The sequence below is a fragment of the Phoca vitulina genome, unplaced genomic scaffold (genome assembly GCF_004348235.1).
Source record: "Phoca vitulina isolate PV1807 unplaced genomic scaffold, GSC_HSeal_1.0 scaffold34, whole genome shotgun sequence".
In the NCBI taxonomy this organism is placed as follows: Eukaryota; Metazoa; Chordata; class Mammalia; order Carnivora; family Phocidae; genus Phoca; species Phoca vitulina.
Genome location: NW_022589737.1, coordinates 18048254 through 18060440, shown reverse-complemented (window position 1 = coordinate 18060440; position 12187 = coordinate 18048254). Strand labels below are relative to the sequence as shown.

At 39.4% G+C, this 12187-nt stretch overlaps 1 protein-coding gene across 1 annotated transcript in view; it reads left to right on the top strand.

The window, feature by feature from the left end:
* The window catches only part of HEPHL1 (hephaestin like 1), an 88149-nt gene that overhangs the window by 18513 nt on the left and 57449 nt on the right, over positions 1-12187 (top strand). Inside the window, exons 3-6 of the mRNA XM_032426356.1 lie at positions 2539-2751; positions 3458-3637; positions 7413-7667; positions 11254-11422. Coding sequence (XP_032282247.1) covers positions 2539-2751; positions 3458-3637; positions 7413-7667; positions 11254-11422 — 817 coding nt within the window. The remainder of the gene's footprint in view (positions 1-2538; positions 2752-3457; positions 3638-7412; positions 7668-11253; positions 11423-12187) is intronic.

The window sequence follows — 12187 nt, the reverse complement described above, 5'->3', positions numbered from 1 at the left end:
TTTCTTTCTTTCTTTCTTTCTTTCTTTCTTTCTTTCTTTCTTTCTTTTTCTTTCTTTCTTTCTTTCTTTCTTCTTTCTTTCTTTCTCTCTCTCTCTTTCAATAGGAATTGGCAAAGTGTCCTCCAAAAAATTGCACATTTACTCTTCCACCATTTGTTTATGAGCTGGCCTGTTTCTCCTATAACTTCACCAATCCTCAATATTCTCAAACCTGATGGGGTGAAAACTTGTATATTTTAATTTCTAAAAGCCCACACATTTTATTTTTTTATTTATTTTTATTTTTTTTAAAGATGTTATTTATTTATTTGACAGAGAGCACAAGCCGGGGAGCCGCAGGCAGAGGGAGAGGGAGAAGCAGGCTCCCCGCTGAGCAGGGAGCCCAACGTGGGGCTCGATCCCAGGACCCCGGGATCATGACCTGAGCCGAAGGCAGTCGCTTAACCATCTGAGCCATCCAGGCGCCCCAAAGCCCACACATTTTAGAATACATAAAACCAAATGATTGTTTTAAAAATATTCTTATATTGTTAATGTTACCATTGCTCAAAACCTTTGACAAATCAAAATTCCTTTCTGGGAATAATTTTCAGAACAACTTAATAAGCTACCCCACCCTAAATCACCTTTTACTTTATATTCACAGTATATTTTGGATCCTAAATGATCATCCTCATCTTGAGAGGTGAAACCAAGGTTTTGTTTGGGGACTCAGGCCCTTCCTTTCAATAATAGTGATCAACATTTCCCAATTATAACAAGCAAAAAGAAAACACATAAGTAGAGTGTAAATAAAAGAGTCTCTGGAAAAACTAATATTTGTATTGATTTGTATCATATAATCAAAGCAAAATGAGTGATCTCAGTTGAAGCCTCTAGACAAGTCCACTACCCACCCACCCTTCCCCAGCTACGGAGCCTCAGTCTCTCTGTATATAAATTCAGAAGCTTTCAAGCCATGCATTTTATTCACAGGGCTTTGGTGTGTGGTGTACAGTCATGCCACTCATTCATTATTTTATTCAACAGATACGTACTGAGCACCCACTCTACTAAGCACTGAGGTAGACCTTGCTTATAAAATTATGAGCAAAAAACCCCTATTTTTTGTGGAAATTATAGTCTAACGTGAGAGACAGACATTAATTGAACAATTATATACACAATATTATACATATATAATTAAAACCTTGGGCAAGTACTATGAATGAATAATAACTGATGTTTACTGAAAGCTTACTATATGCCAGATGCTGTGATAAATGTATTGTAGATCTTATGTCATGCAAGCCTCAACAACTCTATGAGATAGGTATGATAACTATCATCCTCTTCCAGATAAGAATCTAAGACTCCTAGAAGAGAAGAAAATTGCCCAAGTTGCAGCTAACAAGCAATGGAGATAGTATTTGATTCCAGGCAGTCTAACTTCAATGGCCCTGAACTTCACCATTGGCTCTACTGCCCTTCTCTCTGTGTGAATGCATTTTAGAAAACTGACCTAGTCCAGGGAGTTCAGGATTGCAGGTTTGTTGAATGGATGGTGAACAAGTGAAAGAATGGAGAATGAACTTGGGGTGTGTCCACATCCATCTCCTCGGCCTCTCACCCTCCAGCCTTCTTCCTAAGGCCATCCAGCTCGTCCTGGTCCTTCCAGACCTCTACCTTCTATCCAGGTAGTTATCAAACTAGTTTTATCAGTGGACTTTCCTTAATTGAAAAATCTTGTGAAATCTTAGTTCACACCCCCTCTGTGGTAGACCCCCCACCTAGCAAAACACCAAATTATGTTTAACACATCACCCTATTTTACTCCCCAGTTGTCCCATGTACTAATAATTCCGATTCCGGTTGGCTCAACAGAACTGTAGGATCTCTGGAGGAAAGATGAATGTCTTACTCTTCCTTCCTATCTTTCGTGAGAATTCAAACAGGTGTTGAATCTGTAATAAGTGCCTAAGAATTTCATTATTTCTTCTGTTTCTTTCCTTCCTTTTTTTAAGATTTTATTTTATTTATTATTAGAGAGAGAGGGAGAGAGAGAGCACGAGTGGAGGGAAGGGGCAGGGAGGGAAAGAGAGAGGCAGACTCCCCACTGAGCAGGGAGCCTAGTGCAGGAATTGACCCCAAGACCCCAAGATCATGATCTGAGCCAAAGTCAAATGTTTAACCAATTGAGCCACCCAGGCACCCCTCTCCTTTCCTTCTTGAATTCATGTTAAGTGAGGTGGATTCAAATCTTCCTGATTGGAACAAGAGGCCCATCAGAAGGGATCCTTATGAACATTTATTAAGCATCTGGCTTTGTGCAGGATGCTTTCTGTACATTGTGTCAGCTAGTTCTCACATCACTCTGGGGTAAGTATCAACATTCTAGCTTCACTGATAGAAAACCAAGGCATTGAGAATTTAAGTAACATGCCTCAATCCCACAGGAAATAAATTTTAATTCATAGGTGTTTGATTCCAAAGCTCTGGCCCTGTCCACTATAGCATGCGATCTTTGTATATTAACTATTTTTAATCTTTTCTTGGAAGGAGCCCTATACCCAGATGGAACATCTGGAAGGAATAAGAATGATGATATGGTTCCTCCTGGCAATAACTACACCTATATCTGGCCAGTGAGAGAAGAATATGCCCCTGCTCCAGCGGACACCAACTGTCTGACCTGGGTGTACCATTCGCACATTGACGCGCCTAAGGACATCTGCTCTGGGTTAATTGGCCCCCTGCTGGTATGCAAGGAAGGTAAGGAGCTCTTCCACCCCCCACCAACACACACACACACACACACACACACACACACACACACACACACAAGCCTATTCCCAGATGTATTAAAAAGTATGTATAAATTTTGGGCTTTGTTTTGCCTGCCTCCCTTGCTCCATACAAAGGTGCCTTTTCTTCCAAGCTTTCCATAAGATTAGGGAGATTCTTCTAACATAGAAGGCCAGTCTGACACCACAGCAGGGGTAATAATTCAGACTTCTGTCAAGGAACCATCATTAGCATTCTGAAATTTATATACTTTAAAAAAGAAAACAAACCAGGGACATACCATATTGATAGCCATTCATGCCAGCCCATACCACACATAGAGAAGTGAAGAATGTAGCCAAATGGCCAGGCTTGCTTTTGCTTTGATATTTCACCTGCATGATCACTTTTTGTTCCCCATTAATCACGTTAGTGTGTCTGTGCTCTGTCAGTAACACTGGCTCCTTTTAGGAGCAGTTGCTGTGAAGGCTTCTGTTTCATGACTTTTCTCTTCTACGACTCTGTCATTTCCATTAAAATCCTTTGCTGCTTTCATGTTGTGGTTATTCTTGTTCTTATAAGTCTTTGACTGACTTCAAACTTACCTGATACCATTGGCAAGAGGCAAAACTCATCTTGATTTAATTCACTTTGAACTATTTTCCTCCACTCTTTTGGATGTCCCCCCTGATAGGTGTCCTGAATAAATATTCCGGGACAAGGACAGATGTGGACCGAGAATTCATTATAATGTTTACTCTGGTGGATGAGAATCAAAGCTGGTACCTTGATGAAAATATCAGACATTTCTGCACTGACCCTGATTCAGTTGACAAAAAAGATGCTGTTTTCCAGAGAAGTAACAAAATGCATGGTGAGTGTCTCCCGTGTTATCAAATATATACCAAATGCTTTTTGTGGATCTGATACTATGAGGTGAGGGATGAAAAAACACAGAAATGTCTAACCCGGTTTTCTAGGATTGATAACTCAGTGATAAGAATGGTTAGGAAGTGATATGAAACACAATCCATGTCAGAACATAAAACAATCTGAGAAGAGATGAGGCAATAGATATCAGCTGAATTGTGTATGACAAGCTATGGTATGGAAAGTGGAAGGATTAATGTTATAATCAGGAAAGAATCAAGAGGTGATCCTAGAGAAGGATGGGTTTATATTGACAGGAGAAAGGAGAATGAATTGCCATCACATAACAATTCTGTGGTTTGCAACATTTTGCATTATTCCAGTAACCATTTCCTGAGTGACTGCTAAATTTTAAAAACTATGCTGTATGCTATGTTTAAATACACACTTGTGAATTTGTTATATTTCCCAGGCATTCCTTTTTTGAAAATAATAATTTTTTTTTTTTTGAGAGAGAGAGAATCTTAAGCAGACTCCACGCCCAGCATGGAGCCCAACACAAGGCTCAATGTCACAACCCTGAGACCATGACCTGAGCTAAAATCAAGAGTTGGATGCTTAACCGACTGATCCACCCAGGCACCCCTCCCAGACAATCTTTCAATCAACATTTATTGAGCATTCACTATGTGCCAGATCCGTATTTGAAAATAGTGAACTTCTTATAGTTATCTTCTCCATTGAGACAGACCACTTACCCACATCTGTTTTGCAGAATAGTGGCTTAATACAGAATTTTAAGACTTGGGGATTATTAAGTAGACTCATTCTTCTGTTTTCCTAGAGAGTTCTAGTGAACACAAAGAACATCTTCAATGTAAACAAACACCCCATGTCATTCATTGATAAATTTCCTTCATATTTGCTTGTCTGTCTCCTAGAATCATCTTAACCAAGGCAGCATCAATGTAGTTAAAAAATCATAGGAGAGAGGGAAGGGGCTGAAGATCATCTGACCTCCCCCATTTTACAGAAGAAGAAACTGAAGTCAAGAGACCATCAATGACTTGCCTAAGGTCAAAGTGATAATTAGGGCCAGAGTTGCCTGAGAGAAGCTAAGAGAGGAGCCCCATAGCAAATAAATGTTAGTTTGGTTGTGTTTGATTCCAAAGTGTGTCGAGGTGTGAGTGTCAGTATACTGACAATTTCCACTGCATCGCACACCCTCTCTGTTCTTTCTAGTGGTATTTCAGTAACCTTGTGTGAGGGGGGTGTTTGGAAAATATTTTAGGAGGGAAGAAGTAAAGGAGGGAAGGTTGGGAGGCAGGGGAAGCAGGGAAAGAAGTGAAGGACAGGATAAACAAAGACCTAAATTCAAAACATTGCTGTGTCCAGTCAACTTTTATCCCTATGCTTTACAAAATGGTGGCAATGCTCTCAAATCTTGCTGAAAACTACTGTGATGGTTTACGACTCAGCTGCCCACAGAATTCCTCTCACTCTTTCAAATGAAAATGTCCAACAAAAAGGAATCAATTACATAAGCAAATATAGACTGTATTTAAAATAAAAATCAGCCTGGGGGCGCCTGGTTGGCTCAGTCGGTAGAGCATGCGAATCTTGATCTCAGGGTTGTAAGTTCGAGCCCCACACTGGGTGTAGAGATGACTTAAAAATAAACTCTTTTGATGGCTGCATAATTTGGTATTCTTAATCTCAGGAAACAAACTGAGGGTTGCTGGAGTGGGGGGTAGTGGGAGGGATGGGGTGGCTGGGTGATAGACACTGGGGAGGGTATGTGCTATGGTGAGCACCCGTGAATTGTGCAAGAGTGTTTAATCACAGATCTGTACCTCTGAAACAAATAATGCAATATATGTTAAGAAAAAGAAAAAAAAGATAGCAGGAGGGGAAGAATGAAGGGGGGGAAATCAGAGGGGGAGACGAACCATGAGAGACAATGGACTCTGAAGAACAAACTGAGGGTTTTAGAGGGTAGGGGGGTGAGAGGATGGGTTAGCCTGGTGATGGGTATTAAAGAGGGCACTTTCTGCATGGAGCACTGGGTGTTATGCACAAACAATGAATCATGGAACACTACATCAAAAACTAATGATGTAATGTATGGTGATTAACATAACAATAAAAAATTTAAAAAAATGAAAAAATAAATAAATAAACTCTTAAAAAAAATAAAAAATAAAAAAATAGGGGCACCTGGGTGGCTCAGTCGGGAAACAACCAACTCTTGGTTTCAGCTCAGGTCATGATCTTATGGTTGTGGGATTGAGCCACTCGTTGGGCTCCACACTCAGCTTGGAGTCTGCTGGATATTCTCTCTTTCTCACTCTCTCTAAAATAAGTAAATAAATAAATAAATAAAATCTTTTAAAAATAAATAAAATCTTTAAAAATAAGTAAATAAAAGTAAAAATCAGCCTGTATGCAGAAGTAGGTGTTTGCAAACAGTCGGTCTTCTTCGAACTAGTAAAGGAGACCTAACCAAGAATAGAAAAACATCAACTTATGGGGCACCTGGGTGGCTCAGTCGGTTAAGCAGCTGCCTTCGGCTCAGGTCATGATCCCGGGGTCCTGGGATTGAGCCCTGCATTGGGTTCCTTGCTCAGTGGAGAGCCTGCTTCTCCCTTTCCCTCTTTCTGCGTGCCGCTCCCCCTGCTTGTGCTCTCTCTCTCACTATCTCTCTGTGTCAAATAAATAAATAAAATCTTAAAAAAAAAAATCAACTTAAAAAAAAAAAACAACAAAAACTAGTCCATAGAAGATGCTCAATCAATATAATATTTATTGATAAATTTATTTAAATGTACTAAAATTATTTAGAATCAGTTGTGCTGTCTTAATCATTATTATCTTAGTAACAATTGCTTTTTAATTCAGTTTGGATTTAAGAAGTGATGTTATGACTCTTTAAAACCATGAGTCAAGTTTTCTTCTGCACTTGGTAAAGTCCTGGCTGCCATTCAGATGATTCAAAAGACTAGGTCTCAGACTTCCAGCATAAGCTCAATCAATTAGATGCTGCCCCAGCAAGACCTAGTAACAACTGTTTTTTCTCTCTGCTTTTAAAATAACAGAACTTTAAAGTAACACGTCTCATAGGTCCCTTCTAATCAGCTCCTTTCATTTCCTTCTTGCTGCTCGCTTTGGTTACTTAAATTAAGTAGCTCCTATGTGCCTGCTTTTCTGCTGGGTCCTGATAGCTGTGGAATGGGTGAGATGGGGTTTCTAATGTCAGGGACCAAGAGTCCTGTAGGGAAGTCAGGTATGAAAATGAAGGATTGCAGGGTGATGGGTATTGAGGACGGCACGTGCTGTGATGAGCACTGGGTGTTACACTTAACTAACGAATCATTGAACACTACATCAAAAACTAATTATGTACTATACAGTGGCTAACTGAACATAATAAAAATAAATAAAGAAAGAAAGAAAGAAAATGAAGGATCGCGAGAGGAAGTGGCTGAGCCATCCTGAAGTCTGAGCAGTGCTCTGTTTACTCCTGACCTCATTATGGTGTTCACACAGCAGCTCCAAGTTTGTTTTCCTGTGTGCTCATCTCCACTTTTATTGAGTGCTTTTCTCTTGAAAAACCTAATACCTTTCACTCTGTTCTGGGACTGTAGTTTATGAAAGGAGTCATGCTTTTCTGCACAAAAACATTATAAGCGATGATCAGCGCTCAATTTTCAGCTGTGCTGGAGTATGTGTTACCCCCTCTACAGGGGACTCTCTTGCACCAGTGTGTTTCTGTTTTTCAGCCCTCAATGGATACCTCTTTGGAAACCTCCCTGAGCCTGAGATGTGTGTTGGTGAATTGGTGTCCTGGCACCTCTATGGGATGGGGAATGAAATAGACATCCATTCCATCTATTTTTATGGCAACACCTTCATCAGCAGAGGACATCGGACTGATGTCATCAACCTGTTCCCAGCCACCTTCCTGACAACAGAAATGGTAGTCGAGAATCCTGGGAAGTGGATGATAACTTGCCAAGTTAGTGATCACCTACAAGGTAAAAAGGACAAGGGCCAGTGTAGCGTGTGGATGTTTCGAGGGGGATGATTATACCACACAGTCAATGATGCTCATTCAGTATCTGCTGTTAGATAGGTTCTTGTATTATATTTAATTAAATATTGAGTATAGAGGAAAATGCACAATGCTCATTTATTTGCCATCCTATCAACAGATATTTATTCATCAACTCCCTATGAAAAAGGTGGGAGGTGAATGAAAGAAATGGTAAGACCTTCAAGGAACCTGCAGTCTAGTAGCTAGACTTTGTTAGACATTTGCAAATGAATAAAATCTGAGGCAGAAAGATAAATGCTCTTTGTTTGCTATGGTCACTTCTCTGGAAGAAGCAGAGGGACTTCCTGAGGTGTTGGCCCCTAATCTGAGTCTTGAAATATGGGTAGGAATTGAACAGATGAAGAAGGGAAGAAAGGCTTTCCAGGCAGAGGAAGCACCATGAACCAGGAAAAAGACATGTTCTATACAAGCAGCTGTAAATAGAATAATAACATTTTAACACTGGAGAGAAATTTATGGATAATCTGGACCAACCCAACATCTAAGTCTTCCATTTCCTTCTGGATATCTCTTTTAAGGAACTGTAGCAGCCCATTTCATCTCTGGGCTTCTCTGCTAGAATGCTCTTCCTTATATTGAGACAAGGGCCAATGATAGCTGCAAAGTCCTATGATAGGTACATGATGAACATTTTCTTTTTTTACTTAAATGCCTGTTGAATGACTTAGTCTCATCCTTTGGGACCACACAGAATGGGTCTCTCCTCAGCTGGACCATAGGCTTATGCCAGAAGAGTGATAAGAGAGAAATCTACAGAGGCAGAGCCTAGTGGGAGGAGATCTGAAGGGCAAAGCTAAGGAGTCAGGACTGTGTCTGGAAGGCCAAGAGGGTTCTTCCAGATCCTTAGGCACATCAGTGCAGCAATTTAGGAAGATAAGTATGATACCTGTGTGCAGAAAGGATTTGATGGAGAGATTCTGGCCACTGGATGCTAGTTAAGAAACATTGGCAACACTAGAGTTATGACGTAGAAAAGGTCTGGCCTCAAGATGTCCATCAACAGATAAATGGATAAAGAAGATGTGGTATATATATACAATGGAATATTATGCAGCCATCAAAAAGAATGAAATCTTGTCATTTGCAATGACGTGGATAGAACTAGACAGTATTATGCTAAATGAAATAAGTTAATCAGAGAAAGACAAGTGTCATATGATCTCACTGACATGAGGAATTTGAGACACAAGACAGAGGATCATAGGGGAAGGGAGGGAAAAATGAAACAAGATGAAACCAGAGAGGGAGACAAACCATAAGAGACTCTTAATCTCAGGAAACAAACTGAGGGTTGCTGGAGTGGAGGGAGGTAGGAGGGATGAGGTAGCTGGGTGATGGACATTGGGGAGGGTATGTGCTATGGTGATTGCTGTGAATTGTGTAAGACTGATGAATCACAGACCTGCACCTCTGAAACAAATAATACATTATATGTTAAAAAAAAAAAAAAAAAAGAAGAAGAAGAAGAAGATAGTAGGAAGGGAAAAATGAAGGGGCGGAAATCAGAGGGGGAGATGAACCATGAGAGACTATGGACTCCGAGAAACAAACTGAGAGTTTTAGAGGGGAGGGGGGTGGGGGGATGGGTTAGTCTGGTGATGGGTATTAAGGAGGGCACGTATTGAATGGGGCACTGGGTGTTACATGCAAACAATGAATCATGGAACACTACATCAAAAACTAATGCTGTAACGTATGTTGACTAACATAACATAATAAAATAAAATTAAAAAAAAAAGAAAAGGTCTGGCCTAAGATGGTGAGAACAAAATAGAAAAAAAAAATGTGTCAATGGAATAGACACAGAAGAAATAATGTGTAATTAAATTTGGATACTGACTCACTACCCACAGTCACCAGCAGGTACAGGGATGCAACTCTCCAGGGCAGCTTTGATAACACATTCTTGTTCCTGTCAACCTTAAGCAGCTAATCTTAACATTAGTCAGCTGGGTTATTTCAATTCAGTTCAATTCAATAAATGTTGAGTGGATCAGTAAATATGTACCAGATACTGTTCTGGGAAGACAAAGTGATCAAGACAAGATTCCCATTCTTATTTCCCCCCAGTTTTATTGAGGTATAATTGATACATAGGAATTGCATATATTTAAGATGTGCAACTTGATGTGTTGATATATGCATACTTTGAACTCATCACCACACTCAAACTAATTAACATAGCCATGACCTCGCATGTTTAACTGTGTGTATGCGCATGCCCATGCTAAGAACACTTGAGATCTCAAAGAGTACAAAGTTCCAGTTATGCAAGATGAATGAGTTCTGGAGACCTAATGTACAGCATGGTGACTATGGTCAATACTGTAGAATGTACTTGGAATTTCCTAAGAGGGTAGATATTAAGTGTTCTTACTGCAAGATCCCTATTCTTACAGGGTCTCATGCTGTTATATGTAGGAAGAAACTAGTTTTAAAATCAAGGCATTCGCAGCTTATTTGAGACTAGTAAGATTGCTAAGCATGGCCAGTGGCTGTGGACATAAGCCGGTGTTTGTACATTACTGAAATATAGCATTTCCAAAATTATCCATACCCTCAGAAAAAAATTATCATAAAAAATTAGAAAATATACTTAATTTTAAAAATCAGTAATTCTGTCTTAGGATAATGGTGTTACGTTTTGAGGAACATTCTCCCTCTATTTTTTAGACCTTTATACATAAGTGCATGTTATTTACAAAATGAAGTGAATCTATTAATACTGCCCTTTATCTGACTTTTCCCACTTATTAATATATCAGAAATATATTTCCATGTCAGTGAATATAAAGCTACTTCGTCATTGTTAATCTTCCCAGTGTCCTTTCAAAGGAGATTATGATTTACCCAACAAATACTCTATTGCATAACACTTGTATTTTCCCCTCATTTTTGGGGGGCTATCATAAACCATACTAAAAAAACTCAGTTTACAGATATGTTACACTTTTGTCTGATATTTCTTTAGGAAAATTCTTAGATTTAGAATTCTTGGGTCAAACAGTTTGATTTTTCTCTTAAAGCTATGGATGGACATGTATTGCCAAATTCTCTTTTACTCCTCACCCTTAGTGTGTGAGAATTCCCCATTCATCTGCCAACACTGAGAACTATTAGTGTTTCTAATCTTTACCAATCTGATAAATGGATAACAGTGTTGCTTGATTACTATTAATATTGAACTGTTTTTTTCATGTGTTTATAGGTCGACGGTATTTAGATAGATTTTGTGAATAATCTATTGATGTCCCTTGCCCATTTTCCATTGGGAGATTTACTTTCTTCTTTCTTCTTTGTCAAATGTATTTATGTATTAATCTTTTGTCCTATGTGTTAAAATATCCCCCTACCCACCACTTATCCTTCACTTTTAACTTCGTTAAGGTCCTGTTTTCTGTACAAAAGTTTTAAATGTTTACAAAGTCAAATCTATCAGTCTTTTCCTGTCTGATTTCTTTTGTGAGCATTTATACCCTGGCTTGTGGTTTTTCTCTGTTCTGCAGCCGGCATGCTGGGACAGTACAATGTTGGTAACTGCAAAGGTGATATTCCTCACCCCAAAATGAAGGGTCAGCAGAGGCGCTACTTTATAGCAGCTGAAAAAGTTCTTTGGGATTATGCTCCTCAAGGCTATAACAAATTCAGTGGTCTTCCCCTAAATGCTTCTGGCAGGTAGGTACTCTTTGCTGGTGTTTCTAAGCTTCTCATAAGGGAGGCATCTGTTAGACCTTTTCCTGGGACCTCACTTGTATCCCCAGCCCTTATCCTATGAGCCTATACTCCATAGATGGCACCACTTAAAGGGTTAACGACACTAAAAGACACCACTTAAAGGGTTCTGAGCCCTGTAACGTACATATTGCTGAGAATTGGCAGGGTATTTATTGTGTCATGATTGGCTGGCTATATCAAAGCACTAAATTCATTCATTCATTCATCAAACATTTCTTGAGCACCTACTGGGTGAAAATTGCAGTGCTAAGTGCCATGAGAAATACTAAGCTCACAGAGACCAGACTAAGGTCTTTGCACATGTGGAAAAGATAGTTTTGAAGAGAGAATAAGACAGGGCTCTCTTTCAATAGACATGAACTGACCAAGGAAATTTACCCTTTCTGGTTCAAGGACAACCTGATATGTTATGCCCCCTCTACCCAGAATATCTTTTTCCTACCTATCCAGCAAAATGTTATTTTTCCTTCAAAATCTAATTCTAATGTCACCTCTTAAGTGAAGCCTCCCCTGACTCCTGAGTCATTGTTAATCATTTTCTCTCCCATAGCATGTAGTATTTTTCAAATTAAATCTAACAATTCACTAAGTGGATGTGGACTCCTGTGACTTGTTATTATGGAATCCTGTGCAATGATATCTGTGAAAGCATTTTGAAATGTGCAGTATGATACCAAGAATGATCATTATTACCCTATGATCCCT